This window comes from Furipterus horrens, unplaced genomic scaffold, assembly GCF_987537825.1.
Source record: "Furipterus horrens unplaced genomic scaffold, mFurHor1.1.pri manual_scaffold_9, whole genome shotgun sequence".
Classification (NCBI taxonomy): Eukaryota; Metazoa; Chordata; class Mammalia; order Chiroptera; family Furipteridae; genus Furipterus; species Furipterus horrens.
Genome location: NW_028327179.1, coordinates 33,498,974 through 33,525,694, shown reverse-complemented (window position 1 = coordinate 33,525,694; position 26,721 = coordinate 33,498,974). Strand labels below are relative to the sequence as shown.

At 37.3% G+C, this 26,721-nt stretch overlaps 1 protein-coding gene across 5 annotated transcripts in view; it reads left to right on the top strand.

Annotated features, from left to right (window-relative positions):
- Positions 1 to 23,672, top strand: part of AKAP9 (A-kinase anchoring protein 9) — a 165,338-nt gene extending 141,666 nt beyond the window's left edge. For all 5 annotated transcript variants that reach the window (XM_090287252.1, XM_090287253.1, XM_090287251.1 and 2 more), the window contains 13 exons: positions 6,982 to 7,123; positions 10,612 to 10,831; positions 11,579 to 11,729; positions 13,042 to 13,710; positions 14,114 to 14,322; positions 14,632 to 14,737; positions 16,124 to 16,306; positions 17,256 to 17,456; positions 18,403 to 18,635; positions 20,501 to 20,586; positions 21,742 to 21,871; positions 22,408 to 22,547; positions 23,135 to 23,672. In XM_090287252.1, the coding sequence (XP_090143378.1) occupies positions 6,982 to 7,123; positions 10,612 to 10,831; positions 11,579 to 11,729; positions 13,042 to 13,710; positions 14,114 to 14,322; positions 14,632 to 14,737; positions 16,124 to 16,306; positions 17,256 to 17,456; positions 18,403 to 18,635; positions 20,501 to 20,586; positions 21,742 to 21,871; positions 22,408 to 22,547; positions 23,135 to 23,169 (2,505 nt within the window). In that variant the 3' untranslated portion in view covers positions 23,170 to 23,672. The remainder of the gene's footprint in view (positions 1 to 6,981; positions 7,124 to 10,611; positions 10,832 to 11,578; positions 11,730 to 13,041; positions 13,711 to 14,113; positions 14,323 to 14,631; positions 14,738 to 16,123; positions 16,307 to 17,255; positions 17,457 to 18,402; positions 18,636 to 20,500; positions 20,587 to 21,741; positions 21,872 to 22,407; positions 22,548 to 23,134) is intronic.
- The last annotated feature ends 3,049 nt before the right edge of the window (positions 23,673 to 26,721 follow it).

The following is a 26,721-nucleotide window of genomic DNA, read 5'->3' as shown; positions in this document are numbered from 1 at the left end:
TAGTTAGATTCTTTTAAGTTGTTATGAATGCTGAGACATTGCTACTAAAGGAAATGTAGGGGTTGGTTCCTGTGAGCCCCTAATCATGACATTTTTGTAACCAATCAATACGTAACCTTATTTTATGTGTGTTTCTGTTTAAACACACTGTATTTACTATATGTTGTTGATTCATTAATATTGAACTGGAGGTCATCAACACTATAACTCACGCCTAAATGAAGTTTATCTACACATGTATTTTCTTCATAAAATACAGCTTTCTTGTGCTTAGGAACACTAGATAGTATTCATTATTATGCTTGGAGACCATTTCAAACAGCAAAATCACCAATAAAAAGCACCATAGTGCAAAAACTGCACTAAATGGATAGCAGAAGGACACTTGTTTATAGTACAAGGTATGAAAAAAGAAGACACAGTGTCACCTTGTTTAACTTCAGCCATGAACATGCATATATCTGGCATTTTAAGTTTTTTGCCACTACACGTTTGTGAAAACCTGTGAAAACACTGCAAGTATTGATTTAGGGGTCACAAGTACATTTTAGTGAATAGGCAAATTCATAAATACATAACCCACAAATAATGAGGCTCACTGTAATAAATAAAAGAGAAGCTAGTGCAATACATATAGTGGTACAATAGAGGATAAAAACAATAAAAATTGATTCTTTGAAAGGTTAATAAACTTTTCTGGAGAATTAGTAAAGGAAAAAAGATAAAGCACACACTTTTAAAAGTTAGGAATGAAAATGGGATTATAACCAAAGCTATAGCTGAGATAGAAAAATAATGGAATGTCATAAATAATTTGTGTATTTAAAAACTTTGGTGAAATTGACAGGTTTTCTGGAAAAATGTCTTACCAAAACTCAGGAAAAAAATAAAAAATCTGAAAAGATCTATAAATAATAAAGGAGTCAGATCAGTAGTTAAAAATCAGTTCACAGCCCCGGCTGGTGTGGCTCAGTGGACTGAGCACTACCCTGTGAACCAAAGGGTCACCAGTTCAGTTCCCAATTGGGTCACATGCCTTGGTTCTGGGCCAGGTCCCCAATTGGAGGTGTGTGAAAGGCAACCGATTGATGTTTCTCTTGCACATCAATGTTTCTCTCCCTCTCTTTCTTCCTCTCTTCCCCTCTCTAAAAAAGAAATAAAATATTTTTTTAAACTATAGCAATATTTAAGAATTTTTTAAAAATCAGTTCACAACACTTAGCACCGAGATGTTGATTTCTGAGTACATTCTCCATCAAAAGGAACTAGGACTTCTTGGAGAAATGACTGATTCCAGGGAAGGAGCATGGAAAGTACAAAATGAATGTGAAGTTTTACTAATAAAGAATTGCTGAAAGAATTAAGGGGATATGCCAAAAAGTCACAGAAGCCAGCTTGAAGGAGTTCCCTCTGGCTAAATTTGGAACACTTTGAACATCAAACCAAATAATAAGAGTAAAAGTTGTTCCCAATGGCTTTTCCATACGAATGGCTTGTCTTGGCTCATGCCTCAAAATTTTCTAAAATCTCTCAAACAAGCAACATCTGCCTTTAGCAAGCCTCATACCTCTAACTAAGTGACCCCAGGTCTAGCACTAGCAGTAGCCAGCCTTGGTCCACAATTTGGTCTCTGATGGGCATCTGGAACTCCATCACGAGTAGCAGCACTCAGCAGATTGCTTTGAGCTCATGCCACCTGGCCCTGGTCAGAACATAGTCAGTAGCTGACTTTGGCCTGTACCTCCCAAGAGGCCCCAGAGCCAGCACACCCAGTAGACAGCTTCAGACCACATCAAAACACTACCACCCAACAACCTCCACAAGCAACACACTCAAGAGGCAGGCTGAATGGGCACCAGAGCGCCACTGAAGTAAGTCCTGCTCTGTGGAGCAGGCCCCTGCACAGCTGATCCTCCACAGTGGTCAGGAGTTGGTGGGCAGTGGTTGCAGCCAGCTTTGAAGCTGACTGTCCTGGGTTAATTCCTCATGTTGACCTGCCAACAGCAACCAAGGCTCAACTACAAGAGGAGGGTGTGTACTTAGCCCACACGAAGGGTGCATCTCAAGTACCCAGCTTGGGTGACAGGGGAGGCTTTGCCACTAGACCCTACAAGACACCTACTACGTTAGTCCACTCTACCAACCCTGCGAGATGTAGCCGCTCTACCTAAACATAGAAACAAAAACTGGGAGGCTGCCAAAATGGGGAGACAGAGAAGCATGGCCCAAATGAAAGAGCAAAATTCCAGAAAAAGAACTAAACAAAATGGAAATAAGCAATCTATCAGATACAGAGTTCAAAACACAGGCTATAAGGATGCTCAAGGAGCTTAGAGCCTCAACAGCATAAAAAAAGGACTAGTCAGAAATGAAGGATACACTAACTGAGATGAAGAATAATTTATAGAGAATCAACAATAGAGTAGATAAAACCAAGAATCAAATCAGCAATTTGGAATATATGGAAGCAAAAAAGTCAACAAACAAACAAAAAACAACTAATTAGAATAGCTAAAAGAATCACACACAAAAATGAGGATAGTGTAAAGAGCCTCTGGGACAACTTCAATTATACCAACATTTGCATTGAAAGTGCTAGACCGAGAAGAGAGAGGGCAAGAAATTGAAAATCTATGTGAAAAAATGACAGAAAACTTCCCTAACTTGGTGAAGGAAATAGACATACAAGTCCAGAAAGCACAAAGAGTCTCAAACAAGAAGAAATCAAAGAGTCCCACACCAGGACACATCATAATTAAAATGCAAAGGGTTAAAGACAGAATCTTAAAAGCAGCTATTTACAAGGGAGCTCCTATAAGACTATCAGCTGACTGCCAGTCAACTGACCAGTGTGGCTCGGTTGGAGTGTCGTCCCATAAACTAAGGGTTCATGGGTTCAATTCCTGGTCAGGGCACGTACCTGGGTTGCAGGTTTGGTCCCTGATCAGGGCGCATATGTGAAGCAGCCAATCAGTTTTTCTCTCTCAAATCGATATTTTTCTCCCTCCCTTCCCCCCCCTCTGTAAAAAATCAATAAGCATGTCCTCAAGTGAAAATTAAAAAATAAAAAGAACTGTCAACTTCTTAAGAGAAACTTTTCAGGCCATAAGGAATTGGCAAGAAATATTCAAAATGATGAAAAGCAAGGGTCTACAACCAAGATTACTCTACCCAGCTAAGCTGTCATTTAGGATTGAAGAACAGATAAAGAGCTTCCCATATAAGAAAAAGTTAATGGAGTTCATTACTACCAAACCAGTACTATGTGAAATGTTAAAGGGTCTTCTAGAAGAAGAAGAAGGGGGAAAAAAAGGTAAAAAATATGAACAATAAAATGGCAGTAAATACACGTCTGTCACCAATTGAATCTAAAAAAAACAAAATAAATGAACAAGCAAAACAGAAACAAACTTATAGATACAGAAAACATTTTGACAGTTGCCAGATGGGGGTTAGGGGGATGGATGAAAAAAGGTGAAGGAATTGGGAAATGCAAATTGGTAGTTACAGAATAGTCATGGGGATGTAAAATATAGCATAGGGAATACAGTCAATAATATTGTAATAACTACGTATGGTGCCAGATTGATGTGAGATTTGTTAGGATGACCACTTATTAAGTTTAATGTCTGATCACTAGGCTTAACTCTTGAAACTAACATAATAATGCATGTCAACTGTAATTGAAAATAAAAAACGATAAAAAACAATGAGTAACATTAGAAAACAAAGAGTAAAATAAGAACTCATGAGTTTATATTGATATAATAAATGAATAAAATTGTTATAGTAGAATGCCAACTAGAGCGTAGGAGAAATGATGGAATTTATAAATCACCCTTTAGTAAACACTATAGTAATCTGATCAGGAAAGTATATTTACATACTCTCAAAATAAATCCCCAGAAAATCCCTTTTAAGTACAGAAGTGAAAGCAGTCACTTTACAGTGGAGAAACCTTTAGATACCACCTTATCCAAGTGACTGGTTACTATCACCAGAAATGGAACAGACATCATATACTTCTTGATATGAAGGTCACAATATCTCTTTTGTGCATAATCAAAATCTACTCATAGAGACATGTTAAACGAAAACAAATTGAGGCCACTACACCTCTATCAGAATAGCCAAAATGAAAATTAGTGACAACAACAAGTGCTGACAGAGAAATTGCATCTCTCATGCATTGTTGTTAGGAATATAAAAGGGAGAGCCATTCTGGAAAATGATCTAGCAGTTTCTTATAAACTTAAAAATACACTTATCATGTAACCTAGAAGTCACACTCACAGGTATTTATTCTGCCAGAAATGAAAACTTATGTCTCCATGACATAAGTAAGTTCTGTTCATAGCAGATAATAGCCAAAAACTGGAAACAACCCAAATGTCCTTTAACAGGTGAATAGATGACCAAATTATAGCATATCCATACAGTGAAATACAACTCAGCAATTTAAAAGGAACAAATGATTGAGAAATAGAGAATGGTACAGCAAATGTGGTTAACATTTCGGGAAAATGGATGAAGGATATATGGGATTCCTTGCACAATTTTTGGATCTTCTCTGTGAAGTTATATCAAAATATGAAATTAAAAACAAAATTTAAAAATCTCACAAGAATTACACCAATCCCAAATGGTCTTACAGGTGAAGTCTACCATACAATCAGGGAATAGCTAATTCCAGTATTATGCATATGCTTCTTATTGTTGGATGGTTGGAGGAATGCTCTATCACTTTTTGAGTAATCTAGTATAATCCTGTTCCCAAGAACAGATAATGATAATACAAGAAAGAAAAAATATGGGCCTGTTTTATTCCTGAACATAGATGCAGAAATCCTCAATGAAATATTAATATACCAATTCACCAATGCATATATTTTTAAAGACACAATCACCTTACACTTATTCAGAGATACAAATTAAAAATACCATTAAAAATAACTCATGTGACTCATTACTTTAACAAATTAAAAGGGGGAAAAAACAGCGATCATCTCAAGAGATAAGGCGAATTAATTATTTAATTAAAATGAGGAATTTTACACTTTAAAATAGTACCTTAAAGCAAATAACCTGAAAAAGAATTTATTGAACTAAGTGAAGAGTATGTTTAGCAAAAACCTACAGCAAACATATCTTATAGTTAAATGTTAAAAATATTTCCTAAATAAAGGGTTTGGTAGTTTGTTCAACCTTGTCCTAAATGTTTAGCTAGCAAAGCAAGAAAAATAAATAAATAAGAGTTGGAGATGGGGAAGACCCCTTATTCACTTACATAGAACACCAAAGAGGATGTATGTACACAGATTCTTAGAATCGATAAGAAAGTTGAAAATGTTGCTGCATAGAAGATCAAAATGTAAAAATCTGATTTCTCAATAAACAAATTGTAATCTTAAAAATAATTAAAAGAGCATTAAATGGACCAATTCTTAAAAATAAATTACCAAAACTAACTCATGAAAAGAATAGAAAATCTAATAGATCTATAATTAAGAGTTGAGTTAGTAATTCTAAAATGTCTCGCAAAGAAAACCCCAGGATCAGATAGCTTCACTGGTGAATTCTATCAGATGCTTAAAGAAGAGTTAATACTAGTCCTTCACAAGCTCATCCAAATAAGAAAAGAGAAGGGAACATTTCCCAACTTGTTCTATGAGGCCAGCTGTTGCTCTGATTCCAAAACCAAAGACGTTACAAAAAAACTGTAATCCAATTATCCAATGATGTTAAAACAACCAATGGAAAAGTGGACAAATATTGTAAATATATGTTCTCATGGAAGACAGTAACGAGTATCCAATAAATATATGAAAAAATGCTCAAATAAAACATAGTGTATTATTTATACTATAGAATACTATATATTTGGGTGGGACCCACAAAATAATAAAATTATATTTAGGAGGGCGGACCCCTTGTAATACAGGCTTCCCCAGCTAAGTGAGTGTTCTAAGAACCCATCTGTATCAGTGTACTGACTGGCATTGTGAGAGGCTGCATTCAGTTTCAGTGATTTTTTTTTTTTTTTTTTTTGAAGACTTTCAACACGTTTGCCCATTTCATGATCGGTGATTTATGAGTACCCACACAGTACTAAGTGTTCAGCAGTTTTTAACCAAAAAACAGCATGATCCCCATACCCCACCCTTCCTATTCACCCAGTCTTGCCCCATGCAACATTTTTGTTGTTACTCTGGCGAAAAAAAAGTCCTTAAAGGAAAATGTTTTGCTGAAGTGGAAGACGTGAAACCAAAAACATCAGAAGCACCTAAAGGCATTAAAATCAACAGGTTCAAAAACTGTTTTGAGCAGTGGGAAAAAAATGTCTCGATAGGTGTATTGCATCAAATAGAGAGTAGTTAGAATGTGACTGAAATTCAAGCATGTAAGAATAACAATTTTTATAAATAAATTCCAAGGTTTTTGGGGCCCCCCCTCATAATACTGAAATGAGGGTGAAGTAGGGCTACATGTTTCAGCTCTTTGGTTTACCAAAATGTTAAGTAAAAACAGCAAATTACATCAAGATAAATAAAATGTGATGCCATTTATATAAAGTTTTAAAATATGCAAAAACAGTAGTGTATATGGTTTAGTGTGTGTGTATGTAACAATATGCAGAGCACCTGAAAATAAGACAGAATTTGGTTATTTCTTGAGCAGGTGGTGCAGAGAATGTATTCAGGGAGTTGTACACAGGGGCTTTAATTGTGCAGGTGCTACTTCTTAGGCTAAGTACATGGCTGTTTATTATATTATCCTTTATGTTGTCTAGTGTGTTTGAAGAATTTCAAAATAAATGTAAAGATTAGTAACGAGAAGTAAATCCTAATGTAGAGAAAGAGAAAATCAATTTATTTTCAAAATTTTAGCATGTCTGTTTCATTCATTCTTTAGATTCCTGATTGTTAATTTTGTTGGCTTTATAACTGTCTTCACTTGATTTTTTACTTTGCATTGCTACAGAATATTGAATATCAAGCAGCTATGGAATGCTTCCAGAAAGCAGATCGAAGGAGTTTGTTATCTGAAATTCAGGCACTGCGTGCTCAGATGAGTGGTAGAAAAATGACTCTGAAAAGAGAACAAGAGGATCCACCAAGCCAAGGTGCGCCGTATTATGGGCTCCTACGGTAACACGGAGAGGTGAAAACGTTTCACAGTGTCTCCCTTATTGTTCAGTTAAAACACATTTCTTCTTAGTCACATCGTTTTCTCATTCTCATGTCAGAGAGCAAACCTACATTAATTACCCTAGGGGTTAAAGGATTGTCCAGGTGGTTTTAAACATATGTATATGTATATATCTGTTTATATACAAGTTGGGGGAAAAGTAGGTTTACAGTTGTGTGTATGCAAGACACAGTTTATTCTTGTATTATTACTTATTAATGATTGTATTGTTTTCCATACGAACAGCTGTAAACCTGCTTTTGCCCCACCCTGTATATCTGTGTGTGCATATATATTTAAATATTTTACACACGCACAGTTGATCCTCGAACAGTGTGGGGTTGGGGGTGACAACTACTCATGCAGTCAAAAATGTGAGAATACCTTAAGATGGTCCTCTGCATACACGGAGTCCCAAACACAGATTAAAAATACAGTTTTTATGTTTTTAGAGTTGAAAAATAGTGATTTACATTAGGGTTCTCTAACAAGGTACAAATGCCTATTTAGCTTTGGGAACAGAAATAAAATAAATAGGTAATGCCTAGTCTTGCTATGCCACGTAAGCTTATTGCTCCATCTTAAAAGCATAAGTTCTTGAAATTGGGAAGAAGTGGTGGTTGTGGAGGAGAGGGAGTTATTGTCTAATCACTGCAAAGAAGAAGTGTTGTGTGTGACAGCCTAGTAAGGACCTGCTTTAAAATATCAAAGGATTTTGCTTTATGTCCTGTAGAGCTTGAAAACACCTTTTGCTAGCTATGTCTGGAAAGAGTATGACAATGACTCTTAAAAAACATTTTAATCACCTGGCTGCTGTGGCTCAGTGGACTGAGCGTCGGCCTGTGAACCCAGAGTCACTGGTTCGATTCCCAGTCAGGGCGCATAACTATGTTGCATGTCAGGTCCCCAGTTGGGTGCGCGAGTGAGAGGCAATCACACAGTGATGTTTCTCTCCCTCTCCTTTCCCCTCTCTCTAAAAATAAATAAACAAACAAATTATTTTTAAAAATATTTTAATCAAAGAGACCAATTTTCTGACACACAAACAGATATATTTAATATAAAATGAACAACCATTGCCTTGACCCACATTGTTTAGCACATTGTTCATTATTGTTCTTTGTTTTGAAGCTCTTTATGAGGATAATCTAAAAGAAAAGGAAATCCACAGTGAAAGTAAATATGTCTTTATTAATCCTCTTTAATTTTGAACTATAACATGCATTCAAAAAAGTACAAATGCAAAAATGTACAATATAACAAATCAAATGAGAGTGGAAACATCACCTATGCCAAGTATCCCTGAAGCCCCCTTCCCAACACCCACTGCTCTGGTAACCTAGAAGTGACCATTATCTTGATTTTTTGTTATTGTTTTACTACCTGTTTATATATTCCTAAACCATATAAGTTTAAAGATTTCCAGCTTTTGAACTTTATCACTGTCTTGCTTCTTTCACCTTTCTATAACATTCTTCTAAGTTAGTATAGTTACCTCTAGTTCACTCATTTTTTTTACTGTACAGTATTCCTGTGTGTGATTATTTCACAGTTTATCTTGTAGACCGTGTTTCTGATGCATACATGCATGACTTTCCTGGGTATAGACCCAGGAGTGGAATTGCTGGGTTATGAAATGTATATCTTCAAATTTGTTAAATAATGCCAAACTGTTTCCAGAGTGGTCACATCATTTCGTGCACTTGCTAGCAGTGCGTGAGAGTTCTGTTGCTTCACATCTTGGCCAAGAGTTGTTACTGTCAGTCCTTTGTTGCCATCTGGTGGGTGTGCAGTGTATTGTTACCATGGTTTTAATTTACATTTGCTGAGTACTGTAGTGGTTTAGTGGATTTCTGCTTTTGTGATGCTTCTTCAGATCTCTTCCCCATTTTCAATGGGGGGCGGAGGGTATCTCTTAATTTGGAGTTGCAGATAGAAATCATTTGAGGTTAAAATGAAATCTAATTTTCATCATGTCTAGTGAAGACACATATCTTTGTCTTCAGTTTTGTTTACTATAATGGTAAAAACATCCTTTTGCAAATTTTTAAGGTTATAGCATAGTCTTACATTTGTCATTGAAAAGCTGAAGATTTTTAATATTTTTAAATATTTAAAAGAAAACAGGCATAACGAGATCACAAATTAAATATATCCTTTATCTTAGGACATAAAATAAACTGAAGATTATTTTAGATAATTTAGTATTAATTTACTTAAGTTAAATAAAACCCCATGTGGAAACTTACTTTCATATACATACATACATATTTATATATGTAGATTCTTAGCCTCCCTAAGAAATAGTTTTAAAAGCCTGAATTAACATGACTGTCTTCTAAATTCAAGTTATTTCTGTCTCCTAACATCAATAATAAGAGTTGTAATGTGAAGTGATTAATTAAATGAAAGTTTTTAAGTTAAAAATACATTTATGGTAGAATGCGGGGGGGGCACTGGCTGAAAGAAGGGGAAGGGGTCAGCCAAAGAGTATATATGCAGGACCCATGGACATAGACAGCAGTGTGGTGATGGCCAGAGAGAGGGGCAGGTGAGGGTGGGCGGGGGGGAGGTGGGGAAAATGGGGACATCTGTAATAGTGTAAACAATAAAAAAATTTTTTAATGAGTTGAAAGAAGGGACATAGACAAGTCAAAATTGTTTTTATGAATACAAAGGTCTTGTGCAAAAAAAATGACATTTGTGGTAGAATAGAGAAATAAAAGAATAGAGTAAAACTAGAAGCTCCTGAATCCTAAAATAATACCCAAGTAACTATTTCTTCAGACCTTTTTAATGTGTATATGTATATAAGTTCATATCTTTCACAAAAATGGGATTCTGATGCATATTTTTTAACTTCTTTAATTTATTACACCTGGGGATTTAAATATTTCAGTTTGTTTTCATTGTAACAGACATGTAGCAAGGGTTTGGTTGGTTTTTAAAGAAAAAAAAAAACATGATTGTAATTGAGGTGTGGACATCCCACTTGTCTAGTACAGTTACTGGGGACTATCTACGAAGGAGGGCTGAACCAAACAAGCCAGCAGTGCTGATCATTGTAGTCATAGTTACATGGGTAACTCCTGTAGTTACTTCGTGTGACTATCAAAAACCATTGGACTTTTTTAATGTGAGGTATAAAACTTCTGGATGAACAAATACAGGTTTCTATTTATTTCAAATCTATTAAACTTTTATCATCCAATATATTTATAGTTCTGAAATGTTGACCATTAGGACTATGAGGAAAATATGCATAAAATGTACTTACATGTATTGCTAACTTTGGGACTGTAATATTTTCATTTGCTTTGTATTAACCTCCTAAATTACAAATCATTTCTTATCAACAAAATATTTATAAACCAAATATGAGTCGCTAGATCACACTTTAAATATGAATAATTTTCCATTTAGAACTCCTGGAATATAACATACAGCAGAAGCAGTCACAAATGCTGGAGATGCAGGTGGAGCTCAGCAATGCGAAAGACAGAGCAGCAGGGCTACAGGAACAGCTGAGTTCTGAGAAAATGTTGGTTGCTGAACTGAAGAGTGAGTTTGCACTGACTAAGCTGGAACTGGAAACAACCCTTAAGGCACAGCATAAGCACCTAAAGGAACTGGAGGCATTCCGGTATGTCTTATTAACTACTTGCATTAGTGAAGAAATTGAAATAATTTTATCACAGACATTGTGAAGATCTTATAAAAACATAACATCACACATGATGTTTAAATAATGTGAAACCTTGTTATTTATAGGAGTAACTCAGTGGAAAGGAAAACAACAAATATTTCCATATAATAAACTCATGATTAGGTATTGGCATGTTCTCTACTCTGGCTTCCATTTTGTTTGAGACTTTTTATATAAGGTATATAATTTTGACCTTTATTTCATATATTTGACCAAGTAATTTGAAATGGTACTTATTATCTCAATAGAATCCATGGTTCAGTTAGCTAATATATGTAAAATGCTTTAAGAGATAATGCCTGTAAAAGGAATCAGCTTGTTGATGTAAATACTGAGATACTCTGCTTACTAAGAACACATTACAAGCACAGTCTTTATTTTGAACATTGTTTTCACACATAAACAAACACATGGTATTTTCCATGTTAGGCAAAAGACAAGGGAAAATTGTTATTATTTTGTAACAATAAACTGTTTGGAATGGTAAATAACTGATAGGTATACTGTTAGAAACAGTAAAGTTGAAATGAACCACAGTCAACAATTTTTAGTCTTTACATGTTTATATTTTCTTATTAGCTTATTTATTATATGCCTCTACTTTTCATTGGAAGCTGTACTCTTCTTTCTCCCACTATATAATCAAAGTAGTTTTAGGAAAGTTTATTTGTCTCTCTGATTTAGGTTGGAAATTAAAGATAAAACAGATGAAGTACATTTGCTTAATGACACATTAGCAAGTGAACAGAAAAAATCCAGAGAGCTCCAGTGGGCTTTGGAAAAAGAGAAAGCCAGATTGGGATGCAGTGAAGAACGGGATAAAGAGGAACTTGAGGTATTCTTATCTCTGTCTTTAAATATCTGTAGAAAATCCAAAACAATAGGAAAATGAGTCTAGAGACTTTTCTCTTTCTAAAATGTCAACTTTGAACTCTTTATGCGTTGTTTGCTCTGTATTGGATACTATTATAATGTTATCTAAACTAGACTAGGAAATGCTAGTAGTGTGGTGCTTTTTTTTGTTTTGATACATCAAGGATGGATACAGACTGCTCTCCTGCAACATGTGTTTTGGGAATTTAAATTAGTGCATATATAATTTGATAAATAGAGCAGTCATGTCAGTTGTATGCAGAAGTAGTTTTGGTTCCTGTGTTCTCATAGTGAAGGGGAGCAGTGATTCTTTTCTGGCAGCAGGAGCCCCTACTGCTATAGTTTAAGAAAATTTAAAATGAGTCCCTTCCCTCTGGACTCTCTCCCAGCTTTGCACAGATCTCAACTCATGGCAAGTGGTGCTGCACACAGTGTGCACTTGAATGCCAGCCCCACTGGCTCAGAGCTCTTCTGTCCACATGCCCCAGTACTCGCTGGCTATTCCGGTGCTAAAAATCTCTGTACGCCCTGGCTGGGTAGCTCAGTTGGCTAGAGCATCATCCCAATATGCCAGGTTGCGGGTTTTATTTCTGGTCAGGGCAGATACAGGAATCAACCAATGAATGCATCAGTAAGTGAAACAATAAGTCAGTGTTTCTCTCTCTCTCTCTCTCTCTCTCTCTCTCTCTCTCTGTCTCCCCCCACTCACTGAAATCAATAAATAAAAAATTTAATAAATAAAGGAAACCATAAAAATCTGTGTAGCCTATATTGCTGCCCTATTACTTTTGAGGGTTATTTTTTAATGTCTACCATGGTAGCCTGCAAGCTTAGTGAGCCCTCTGCCTGTCAAAGGCATGTCATCTCCTCAGATACTGACTACCATTTTTTATCATTACAAATTTGCATAGGTCTTGAGTAGTTTGCCCCTAACCCTGACTTTCCCCTATTGTTTTTAGTAAGTGATATTGGAAAACACAGTTTTTCAGGAACTCATGTCACATTATATGAGAAGAAATAGGCCCTGTTTATCATTCCTAAACCAGATATGATTAATATTAGGAAAGAAAGTATTACTTACTTTAGCTATCTTTTGTTTATATTCACCTATCCAAATAATAATGCTCTAATCACTGAAAATTTAAGTTAATAAACTGGATAATCAATGCTATTACCAAATACTACCAACTTAATATTAATAAAAGCACAATTGTGTACTTATAAAGTATTTTTAATAATTGTAACAAATTCTTTAAATCATTTTCTCCTACAAGGATCTGAAATTTTCACTGGAGGGTCAGAAACAAAGGAACATTCAGCTAAATCAACTTTTGGAACAACAGAAACAGCTACTAACCGAATGTCGGCAGGAAATAGAATCACAAAGAATGCTACATGATGCCCAGCTAGCAGAAGAACGAGACCGCAACTTAGAGCTTCAGGTGCTCCTTGAATCTGAGAAAATTCGGATTCGGGAAATGAGCAGCGCCCTGGACAGGGAGCGGGAATTGCGCGCGCAGCTGCGGGGGAGCAGCGGTGACGCTGGGCAGCCCCGGCCCTCGCTGCCCGCTGAGGACCTCCTCCGAGAGCTGCAGCAACAGCTGGAGGAGAAACACGGCCGCATAGTAGAATTGTTAAATGAGACTGAGAAATACAAACTGGATTCCTTGCAGACAAGACAGCAAATGGAAAAGGACAGGCAGGTTCACAGGAAAACGTTGCAGACAGAACAAGAGGCCAACACTGAGGGACAGAAAAAAATGCATGAGCTCCAGGCCAAAGTGGAAGATCTTCAGCGCCAGCTGGAAGAGAAGAGGCAACAAGTTTATAAGTTAGACCTTGAAGGAAAGCGACTGCAAGGAATTATGCAGGAATTCCAGAAGCAAGAACTAGAACGAGAAGAAAAACGAGAAAGCAGAATTCTGTATCAGAATCTTAATGAGGTAAATTGACACTCTTTTCAAATATTTTAAAAGAATATTGCAGCCCTTTGATCATATAATTTTGATACTGCATTAAATTATTTAAATAGTTATGTACAAATCATTTTAAAACAAAATTTTCTGATGTTTCTTTGGAGTATAAATAATACAGCAAGTCTTCAAATAACATCATTCCATTCAATCTCATTTTGTTATAACATTGATGAGATGCAGGACGAACTTAAAACTCTTGTTTATACCAGTTAACCTGTGGCAAAATTGGTCTCATTATACATTATTTTACTTTAAGCCACAGAACCTCTCAACAACATTAAGTGAGAGCTTACTGTAAATTGTGTTCCCTTAAGAAAGAATGCTGTTCATTTATAATTACTGCTTTTTCTTTTTCTGTTCAAAATTGCAGCCAACCACATGGAATTTAACCAATGATCGCACTAGAAATTGGGTTCTTCAACAGAAAATAGAAGGAGAGTCAAAGGAATCAAGCTATCCTAAACTGATTGACCTGAATGGAGAAGGAAATGGCTATAATCATGAATTAGAAATGATCAAACAAAAGCTTCAACATATGGCTTCAAAACTACAGCACCTAGCCCAGAAAGCCTCCAATAGGTTTGACCTTTCTGCCTAACCATTGGAAAGAGCATTCTTAGACAGCTGGACAGAATCTTCTCCTCACTAACAGCTAGTCAAGGGTGGGGAATTGAAAGTTTTAAATTAATGCCAGCTTACACTAGGAGTGATATTGTCTAACAGAACTCATACACCTGAAAACAAAAATGTTAACACCTTGATCGAGAGAGAACACCTAATGTAAAGGAGAAGTGATAGGTGAAGCAATGTCGCCCCATCCATGTTTGTGCCAGCCAGTACCGCTGATTGAGATGTTTTGACTTTTTTGTTTGTTTGTTTGTTTTTAAGACTACAGTTTGAAACAGCAGATGATGAAGATTTCATTTGGGTTCATGAAAATATTGATGAAATTATTTTACATCTACAAAAATTAACTGGCCAGCCAGGCAAAGAGGTATGCGTTAAAAAACTCTTTGTAAAGTATCGAGAGCAAAGGTTTAATGGAAACTATATACTCGTTTGAAACTGGCACTATTTTCTAAAGAGTTTTACTTTTACCTTTTCATTTGTTTTAAATATTGATAATATTTGCTTCCACCAATAAAAGTTGGTGAAAGCTTGAGGAAATTAACTTTCCTTATTATTATTGAATAATTATGCGGACCTCTTGTATCATGATAGCCAAGTTTCTTGAAAGATTCATCTGGCTGCTGCCCTCAGCACTCCATGAATGTTACCAGTGCCTTCACTACTGGCTCACCTGGTGACTCTTTTCAGCCCCTGGCTTCCTTGACCTTTGTCTTTGTAGCATTTGACACTACCTCTTCCATCTTAAAAACTTACTCTTTCCTTACTTTTGTGTCAGTAGTCTCTCATTTCTTCCATTCTTTCATCAGTCTCCTTCATGAGTTCCTCTTCCTCCTATCCGCATCCTTTTTTTTCTCTAACTGTAGCTATGAAAGCTTATTCATGTATACAGCCTGAGTTTCTCAGTAGACTTATTTATTGAACAAATACTTACATTGGGCACCTGTTATGTGCCAGGTATTATCTGGTTCTGGAGATACAGTAGATAAATCTGATTAAAAATCTCACCCTTATGGAGCTTACATTCTAGTGGACTACCTTTGTCCTGTGGTCCAGGTTTATATTTTCAATTCATTATTAGATGTCTTTCTTTGGGAAAGTGTACCCCAAAGTGACCCCTTAGGAACCTCACAAAGACATTCCAAACTGAGCTTTTTTTCCCTTTTCTGCTTCTTGTCCCAAACCCACATTTCTCTCATGATAGTAGCAGTTTAGAAAGCTGGAAGTCCCCAGAGCAGTCACTGAGTCCTGTGCCTTCGCCTCCTAACCATCTGTCCTATGTGCCATGGTCATTGCTTTCATTCAGGCCTTCACATTTCTCACCTAGATTGATACCAGGATTTATCTTTGCTGATCTAATCTACTTTACACACTCTTACCAAGAGAATATTTCTGACATGTAGATTTTGTTTGTGGCGTGCTCATGCCTAAAGCCCTTCATGGCTCTCCACTGCCTACATTTAAGTCTGTTATCCATAAACTGAAGGCAGCCTGTACTCTAGCCTTATCAAGCAGCTGTAGTTCCCTAAAATCACACTCTTGCTCAAGCCTTTGTGCCTTTACGCACACTGTTTCTTCTGCTTAATATATCCCTCCTGTCTTTCCTGCCTGGCAAATTCCTATTTATTATTTAAGGCTCAAAACAAATACCACTTCTTCATGAAATTGTTGTTCTTCGTGCTGTCCACATTTTGTGTACACTATTTATAAATGTTAGTGTTTATGCAATCTTATGTCTGTTTTATCTTTCTAGCCTAGCTTAGTGTCCCCACGTACCTCTTGTGTCTCATTGACTGGAAGACTACTGAGACGAAGTGCTGAACTAACAGGACATATCAGCCAACTGACCGAAGAAAAGAATGATTTAAGAAACCTGGTTATGAAGCTGGAAGAGCAGATCAGGTGGTATCGACAGACAGGAGTTGGCAGAGATTATGTACGTTTATTTTTAGCATGGCCACATGTTTCTTCTATCTACTTTCAGTTCTTACCCCTGCTAATGTAAAAATATTAAGTATCTGATTCTTAGTAGGATCATTGGAAGATTTTGTAGGAATGACAATAATAGTAGCTGTTATTTATTGGGAGGCTTCTCTGTGCCAGATTCTGGTTTTATACATTTAGATCTCTAATTTATGCCCAGCAGCCTTGACATGAGAAAACAGAAGTCAGTAGTGAAACCAAGATCTACTTGTCTCCAAAGTCAGCTACTTTGCTACCTATGAACCAACAACAGACACATGTTAAAGAAATGTTCAAATTTGAATTCTGGCTGTTCTCATTAGTTATATATCCATTATTATGTTCATAACTCAAGTGAAAGATGTCATTAAATTATATACTTCAATCTAATAAACTATTTTGGGGACTTATTTAGTATTTTTTTCATTGAAGAACTTCAAAAAATAATGGCTAGCTTCTGTCATTACCCAACATGAAGATAGGGAAGACCTGTAATACAGCTGTGCAGTCAGATACACAATAGCACACCTATACAATATCTGTAGGATCCACCTCCCTGGGTACATGCCAGGTGGTTTTTCCTGTTTCTTCAGTGGACTATTACAGGTCCAAATTCAGCATTTGGAACCAGATGTCCACCTATTAAATCTCTAGACTTTTTCAGTTCAAAGTTTTGCTAAATCTAAGTACCTCCTCTTGGGGCTTGGGCTTTTTCAAAGATTTTTCGTTGCAAAGGACCGTATACTTAAAGTTACTGTATATTCTCTAATGTCTGTTGAGGTTGGCTTTGAATGTTCCCTATCTGAGGTTGGAAGGCTGAAACTTCTATATCTCCCATAGTGATACCTCTAATATGTTTAAATGAGGTTTTTCTTTAGAGACTTGCTCTTAGAAATCAATTAAGTAGGCTCTGGTCTCTACAGTCTTCTAGGTTTTCATTCAGTGGAGGTGCCAACATTGAAGCCATCATTGCTTCTGAAAAAGAAGTCTGGAACAGAGAAAAGTTGACTCTTCAAAAAGCCTTGAAGAGAGCAGAAGCTGAAGTATACAAACTGAAAGCTGAACTAAGAAATGAAGCTTCACTTCAGACTCTGAGCCCTGACTCTGAGCATGCCACTATAAAGGTAGGAAGCCCCTTCCATCTAAACATATACCAGGCAAAGCTGGGTTTCTCTTTTTGCTTTGTTTCATCTCTCACTGACCTTCATTCTACAGACTAATTTTAGGTGGCACTCAGACTGTGTGTCTAGATCTCTTTATTCAGTCTCTGTCATGAGTGCAGTTCTCCAGCTGGTCACAAAAAAATTGTGGTGAGGCATGCCCAGATCTGGGACCAGAGTAAGCTCTATTCATGGTCACAGTTGGCAGCACCTGAGCTCATGGTTCTACTTCCCACAGTCTCACGCCTTCATCCCTAATGAGCAACTGAAAGTTATCTTTTCAGCTCCCAACAAAAAAAACTCTACTACTGTCAATAGTAGATCATCATGCTTGATAAGATGGTAGGCTCTCTTAATAGCCTCTCTACTGACTAATAATGAATATTGTAGCACAACTACCTTTATCAGTTAACATAAAATCCAAAACAAAAAGAAAGACAAATTTATTCCAACTACAGAGTAACATAAATTTATGACTCTTCAAGGGACAGAAAACATTAACAATGAAAAGGTTAAGTAGATCAGAGACCATAATAAAAGTAGTTCTATACTATTAAAATTAAAAACTCAGACAATAGTGGAATGGCAAAAACTTCTGCAATAATACCGTGAATATGGGCTAATATCCAAAATAAAAAGCATAACTATAAGGTTAGTGTTCAGATTCCTTTGACTAAAAAAAGGCAGATGTGTAAGGTTAAAATTAATTATCTTTCCTTTCAACTTTGCTGTTAAGGCAGAAAACAGTGATAGGGTACCTGCCATTCTTCTTCTATTACTACTACTACTACTACTACTACTACTACTACTACTACTATTTTAAAAATAAAATCTAGATTATTTTCCCCTAGAGAACAATTTGAATAACTTCTTAATAATGTCTTTCTGCTCTTCCCTTCTTTAAATGAAGAGAATTTATGGCAAATACCTGAGGGCAGAAAGTTTTCGGAAAGCTCTCATTTATCAGAAGAAATACCTGCTGCTGTTACTGGGTGGCTTCCAGGAATGTGAAGAAGCCACCCTGGCTCTGCTCGCCCGGATGGGGGGGCAGCCAGCCTTCACGGGTCTGGAGGGGATCACCAACCGTCCAAAGGGCTTCACCAGGTTTCGGTCGGCTGTCAGAGTGTCCATGGCAATTTCCAGGTGAAGTACTTGAAATAAAGTTCATTTTAATAGACTCTTGTCTCTGCCTGTAGTGCTCTGTATACAGATAGCAGGAGGCGTTTACTAAAACATGCCTGCTCCTTTCTCACTTTCCATTCCTTTATTAGGGTTACTGTAGGTTGTCCTCTAGAGACCCTGGGAAAAGGGCCATCCCAGGTGCAGGCAGCTGCTGACTCAGAGCTGGCACATCCAATCTAGACTGTCTTTTTCCCCCCTAAATCTAAATAAGCCCTTGAACTAGTTCAGACATATAGATGGGGGAGAGGCGGTGTTTGAAAAATTCCTTAGTCTGTGACATACATTTATTTTCTTTTTTTTTTTTTAAATCCTCACCCGAGAATACGTTTGTTTATTTGAGAGAGAGAGAGAGAGAGAGAAACATCGATCAGTTGCCTGTGTTTCATGCCCCACTGGGACTGAACCAGCAACCTAGGTATGTGCCCTGCCCGGGAATCAAGCCCACAACCTTTTGGTGTACGGAACAACTCAGCCACCCGGCCAGGGCCATACCATGCATTCATTTTCTCCTTTTCTAAACCCACCTGGGGCTCAGCTACAGAAAGCCCTGGCCTAACTCTGCATCAGGCCACAGATTAGCCTTTAGGGCTTTGGACTCTGCTGCTGCTTTCATCACTCTCTCTCCAGCAGTTCCAAGCTAGGAACTGTGGTGCTTGTTTCTCTGTCTGGTTGAAATGGAGTCAGGACTCATGCTACCTTGGGCCCCTGGCCACTGCAGTCCTGACGTGAGTGGTACATACCCGGCACCCTAGGCTTCTGCACGCTTCCCTTCCCTTTTACTTCTGTGGGAGCTACACAATCGCAAAGGAATTTGATTTTTAAAGTGTTCCTAACAGATCACGTCTGATGCATCTTCAGGGGTTTTGCCCTTTTTTTTTTTTTAAATATGACTTATAGTTTTCTAACTAGGAGCTGTCTGAGATCACGTAGTTCAGAATGTCATTTTACAGATGAGGAAATCGAGCCAGTGAGAGGTTGCAGAGCCAGTAGTGGTAGAACTTCCAGTTCCTCTCTTCATGACCTTGTACACCTTGAATGGAATTAAGTCCCTGAAGGCAGCCCAGTCCTAGTGGGGAAGAGTAATATGCCCACAAGTTAGAAGACGCTAAGTGGCAGGTCCCAGGCATTAACCATTGCGTTTGATTAGAAAAATTTGGGAATTCTACATGAGAGCCAGTGGCCATTGAATGACTTCACTCTGCCTCCTTCTTTTTCTTTTCCTCTTAAATGTTCATTGTATTTTGACCATCCTAAAACTGAGCCGTGAAACTGATTGGAATTATGAAATCAAAATCAGTGCTTCAGAAAGCTTGTGCCAGGACCAGGCAGGTAGCAACTCGCTACAGCCACCCTATCCCTTTTGAAGCCAGCATTGTTTCCCACCCCTGATGACATGGCCTCACTCCCCCTCCAGCTTCCCCCACCCCCACTCATGCTTCCTGCCAGTTTCAGAGTCTTTTATTCTCTCTCCATTTCATCTGCCCTTTAGTCCACATTCTTTTCTCCTCTTTTCATTACTTCTCACCCATTCTTGGCCCTTCCACTTTTCTTTTCTCTACTTTTGCCCTGCATCTCTTGTGCCACATTTCCCCTAAAGCAGGGCTGATGCTGGCAGCACAAGAGACCTTTGGCCCCTCTGGGAAAGACCTGTTCTTCTCCTCTAGTTAATTTTGCCACACACCAAGGGGACATTTGCATAGTTTTGGATTAGGCAGTCATAAGATTTTGAAACTTGTTTCACACCATATTTAGATGTATGACTTGATTTTTTTTGTGTGAAGTGTGTATTTATACTCTACATTATTTTTTTCTGGGATATTTTTTAGAATGAAATTTTTGGTTCGACGTTGGCATCGAGTCACAAGTTCTGGTTCCATCAATATTAACAGGGATAGCTTTGGACTGCATCCAGGTGAAGTCAAAATAGAATTTTTTCTTCTGCTTATGATTGTCTAAAATTACTGCATGTGTCATACCTTCCAAATAATGTCCAAAGACAGAGACCCCTTATAACTAAAAAAGCTGAGGACCTCACTGTTTTAAAGAGTAATAATAGCTGATTTTTGTGGAGTATTTAGTCTGCACTAGGCCCTCCTTTTTCCATGTATTCTAATGTATTCTCCCAATCCTGTGATGCAGGTAGAGTTACTGTTATCACTTTACGATGAAAAACTGAGGCATGAGAAGCACCTGTCATTTGCCTCAGGTTACCCAAGAGGAGGTGGAAGAGCAGCATTGAACCCTGGCAGTCCTGCTCCATAACCTGCTCTTCTTACGAGTGCATTTAAGGCTGTGGTTCCAGATAGGCTTGCTGTTCTCAGTCATGAAAGAGTTACAGTTTGAGGTTTTTGAAATTTAGGCATATTCAGTCAGGTTTCTGAGTTTACCAATTAATGGCTGACAGTTAAAATTCCTTCTCTCTACACCTAGAAGTGGAAACAAACATTAAAAGTTTCAACATTTCAGGCATAAAGAGGGGAGTGCACAGAGTTGCAGACACACAGCATAACTGTGTATGTGTTGCTGTTAAACCACCTGTATGTGTTCTCCCAGGAGCTGAGCATGAGCAACAGAGAAAAAGGAAATCTATTTCGTGTCCTCAGCAAAGTGTTCTGAAATATGAATCTAAGCTTACACTGAAACAGCTGGAATTTGTACCATAATGAGTTCTGTGTTTTAAGTTAGTAGATCTTGATTTCAAACTTTTTCTAATAAAGTTACTAGAATGGCTTGGCTATGTTAGTCTTAATTTTTTTTTTAATCCATATCATCTTTTCCCCTAAACCATACACACTGAGGCACCCTTTACCCCATCTCTAGGTATAACTAAGTAGTTTAATAGTTTATTTTCTTTGAGCTATAGTTCTAGATTAGCAGAAGTACTCATCAAAAATTAAAGTAACAGATCTACTGTTGTTCCTCTCCTGCAGCAAGAATAATTGAAAATAACTATAAATAGGAGCTAGTGTAGTACAGCATAGTAATCTTTTGAGCCTTATCTATTTTTTAGACATTTTTCAAGGGCTTGTAATTTCTTTTTAATGAGGTACCTTTTGCATAACTTCAGGTGCTGAAAAGACCGACCTATTTTATCATTCTGCTGGTGGCCTGGAGCTGTATGGAGAATCAAGACACACTACATATCGCTCAAGATCAGACCTGGACTATCCTAGGTCTCCTTTACCATTTCAAAATAGGTAAGAACTTTATCAAACCTGCTCAAAGTAGTTAAATGTACTAATACTTAATAGAGAAAGAGAAGTGCTGGGGTTTTGGTATCTTTACATTCAAATAATTAAGTGTATCTTCAGGTATATGTGATATACATAACTGGTTTCCAAGGATATAAGAAACAGCTGATCAAGTATTATTTAATGAATGTTACGGGTTAGGCATTGGGAAAAGTATTGACTAAAATTGATAGTCTCTGGACATTATGAAAAAAAAACGTATGTCTGCATGACAAGATGCATTTGTATAATATGCAACATTTATTGAGTACCTCTGCGACAGGCATTGTACTGGACCTTCTTATGATGTCTTAGTAGCTGCTGCTTCAAATTTATCGAGGAGTTTTTTCTGTTATACAATACAAATTCAAAAGTATGGGGGATACAGATCAGGCAGTGTATAAGTGGTCTTACCTTTTGAGGGCAGGGTGGACGCTGGTGAGTTAGTTACTTGCCTTGTTTCTGGATAATTTGGATTCATGTTTATATTTTTCATCTCATAGGTACCCAGGTCCTCCAGCTGATTTAAATCCTGCTTCCTTAGCATGTTCTCAGCTTCAGAATTATGATCCTGACAGAGCCCTGACAGATTATATCACTCGGCTAGAAGCACTGCAGAGACGTCTTGGAACTGCCCAGTCAGGTACTCTCAGCTTAGCCATTGGCACGCTGCCAGTGTCCTAGAGAGACCCACAGCTAGCTCCCCTTCTTGAAATTCCTTGACCCTCCTCATTAGGCTAATCAAATCTTACCATTCAGTGCATGAGTTACCCGATTAGACTTAGGAATTTAAAATAAGACATGACTTTTCACCCCAGATCCCACTCCTCCCCCAAAGGATCCCCTGCTTGTTTTCATTCAGCAGATTGATAAAATGAAGTGCACAATGAGGCCCTGGCCGGGTAGCTCAGATGGTTAGAACAGTGTCCTGATACGCAAATACACCAAGGTTGTGGGTTCAATCCCATCAGGGCACATACAAGAAGCAACCAATGGATGCATAAATAAGTGAAACAACAAATCAGTGTTTTTTTTTTTCCTCTCTCCCTCTCTCAAATAAAGTTTTAAAAATAAAATAAAAATCTGCCCAAGTATGAAGAATTTTTAGGAAAATAAAAACCATTATTTTTAAATGGAGGGTAATAGTAATCTTCTGCCCTTTATGAACTAGTCTGGTGTTGGTAACAATCTAATTTGAAATCATTTAAGTATCCTGGTTTTCTCTCATAGGTTCAACTCATTTTCATGCTGGCATGAGAAGATAATCCTTTGAAGTCGAAGTGATTTTAAACAAATTCCCTTTTGTAATCAAACAGTTCTTTTTGCTTTTGTATCGTGGATATTCAATGGGACCAACATGAACACAGCTTATGATTGTATATACAAATCCCTTGCCAGCATATGAAAACAAACTGGAATTTGTACATAGAAGCATTGTGTATGTATTCATGCACAATAATCATTAAATTACATGTGTATTTGTGGAATGCTAATTTAAATGGTTAAATTATAAACCTGGTGTATTTATCAAATGGGTGAAAAGATTAAAGTTTTGCGCATTTTGACACTGCTGAATGTGTGGCTTGAGGTGTCCTGCACTTTCTTACAAGGCTACTGAAGTTACCCGTTTCTGCCTAATGTATTTGCTACTGGTGATGATGACAGATATCACTTGTAGAGACCTATTTTTGTATAATGGTAGAAGTTTTGACTTTTATGGGGTATTTTGTCAAGTACTGAAATAAAAATGACTTCACCATTTTAACCACACTGTATTGGAACCCTCTTCATTTTTAACTACGCCATAGCTCCTGGTGCATGTCTTAGTCCATCTGGCTGCTCTAACAGAATACTACACACTGGGCGCCTTAGGAACAACAGAGATTTATTTTTGTCACAGTTCTGGAGGCAGGGAAGTCCAAGACCAAGGTACCAGCAGACCTGGTGACTGATGGGGCCTGCTTCCTCATTCATAGACTGCCTTCTTGCTGTGTCCACACAGGGCAGAGGGGGCCAGGGATCTCTGCGAGGTTTCTCTTATAAGGACCCTAATGCTGTTCATGAGAGCTCCCACGAAGTAATCATCCCGAAAATGCCCCACTTCTGAATACCAACAAATTGGAGATTAGGTTTCAACATATGAATGGGGGTGGGGCACACAGTCAGTCAGTCTGTGACAGTACCTGTAGTCTCATTACTTATCTCTGTAGGACTTCAAGATTCAGAAAGTTGTCCTAATCTAATGGAGACCACTGGGATTTTTCTCTCCCTCCGTTGAGGAAGAATTTTCCATTTGCCTTTGTATCAACTTTACATCTATGTACAGTAGTATTTTTTTAAAGCTATTGGTATTTTCATAATTAATCCTTATTTGCTTTATTAAATTTAACGTTACTTGTGTCCAAAGTATGTGTGCTTACAAAGCCATGTATGTCCATTGAGATGAGGCAGAATTTAACTCGAACAACCTAAATTTTATCAACCACAGTACAATAGAATTAAACAGTATTTCTGCTAAGACAAATCCAGATTGGAAATCTCTCAGAAATAATATAAATCTCAATGTTATTTCTTAATTAGAGTTCTCCCTGATAACATGGCAACTCACTAAAACAACAGTAGTAATAGTAGTTGATGCTTATAACCAGAAGATTTTTGTCTTACCGTTGGGTCTGTTCTGACTTATACCAACACAAGCAGGCTGGGGAAACAAACTGTACATTCTTGAAGATCTCACAGTACCTAAGTTTTCCCTGGTAGCAGCTGGGTTCCAGCAAGAGTTCTAGAAATAACAAATGTATTCTAAAGCAGACTGTTGAAGGTGAGAGTTGTGGGCAAAACCCTTCACAGCTTGCCAATCAAGGCTCTTTTGCTCTGAGAAGAAAGCAAGCAGATAGGCAAGTGCTCTGATCAATCTCTCCGTTCACTCGTCAGCCCTCTTTATGACTTTAGGCCTCTGCCATCAACTTGTTAATGCTTATCAATACTTAATCTGTGATTAAAAACTAAATCTCTTAAAGTTGAAAATAAACTATTCACTAAACACAGACTAGCCTTTCCCCAGGGTTTTAACTTTTTTTGTACCATGAACCTTTCCTTTCTTGTGAAAAACTCTGGGTCTCAGAATAATGCTTTTTAAAGATGTAGAATATATAGGATTGTAAAGGACTGATTAAATAATAGAAATAGCCTAATTAAAATTTTTTTTCTGTGATGTAACATATAAGTGTAAAGAAATCAGATCTAGCACTCCCTGGCTGGTATGGCTCAGTGGACCGAGTGCCAGTCTGCAAAACCAAGGGTCACCAGTTCAGTTCCCAGTCAGGACACATGCCTGGCTTGTGGGCCAGGTCCCCAGTTGGGGCATGCGAGAGGCAACCACACATTGATGTTTCTCTCCTTCTCTTTCTCCCCTCCTCTCTCTCTAAAAATAAGTAAATAAAATATAAGGAAATAAGATCTAGCAGCTCTAACAAGTACCATAATTTCAAAGTAGTGATGAGAGTAGAAGATTCTTCAAAATCTCCAACATCTATAATATATGAAAATATCTGTGATTTCTGTTCACAATCATGGGTACTGCTAATAGTGTGATTTGTTGCCTACCTTTTTAAATAAATACTAAATTACAATTTTAAATTAGTACAAATAAGGATGGAATTTTTTTTCTGATCAAAGTTCCTAGATTCCTGAATTCTAATCCTTCTCACTAAAGCTCACATGCTTTATAATTCATGAATACAGACTATATTTTTCTCCAAGATAATTTTAATGTGAAAAACTCTTAAAAGCTGAGACAGCATTTAACATGAGTCCTCCAGCCTCCTAAACAGAACTGTTATGCACACAAGGGAAAATATTTTGACTTCACGTAGTAAAAACAGACTATGTAGTCAAATATCAGGTATATAAGACAGGCCCCCAGTTAAAATGTAAGTCGAGTCTTGAACACAGTCTTCACAGAATATGACCAATGATACCACCCTCAAGGATCCTGCTGCTTATTATCCTTGTCTTAAAGCCATAGTTCTCCGACCTCGGATTTTGTATTAAAAAAAAGCTTGTTGATCTAACTAAAGTTTTAATAAACAGAAACATCCTAAATAGATTGTGGAGAGGAAGCAGGGAACCACCTGGAGCCAAAGAGAACAAAAATTACCCCTTAGGGACTTTATTTTGGATTTTCACAGAGCGTTCACCATGTAGAACCAGAAACAAATATATCAGGTAGATAAAATATTTAGTAATTAGACTAAGTTAATGCAGTCTTTGGAATTACTACTTATAGGAAATGTAAGTCCTTGTCATAGATCTGTTTCCTTTAGATAGTACTCCGTAAGGACATATATTTCTACAACAGCTCCATTGCTGCTCTCATACCAGAACAATTACTAGGATCCTCTTTCACCCAAGGCTTTCCATGTGGGTTTGTTCCCTAACCACCAATCCTCACACAAACCAACATTACCCAATAAATGAATAAAGAACCTAAGGCTTCCGAGTACCTCAGCAAGCTTTTATACCTGCAGGTCTGGTCCAAGATTTGAATACCCTGAACTTACTTGCTAAGAGCTAAGTATGCTCTTAAAATTAATACCCCAAAATTGTATTATTTAGAATCTGCCAATAATCAAGATCCCCCTAAACAATGTTTTACTGATGAGCTTGAGTTCCTTAAATAGTGCATATGTAGTAAATACCCATCATAAAACTATCAGGAAATGTCTGAATTGCCATTAGATTTTATGGAACCATTCAGTTAAGAAAGTATAAAAACTGTTACGCTGGCTGTCTTTTCAAGTTACACACTCAGAGTA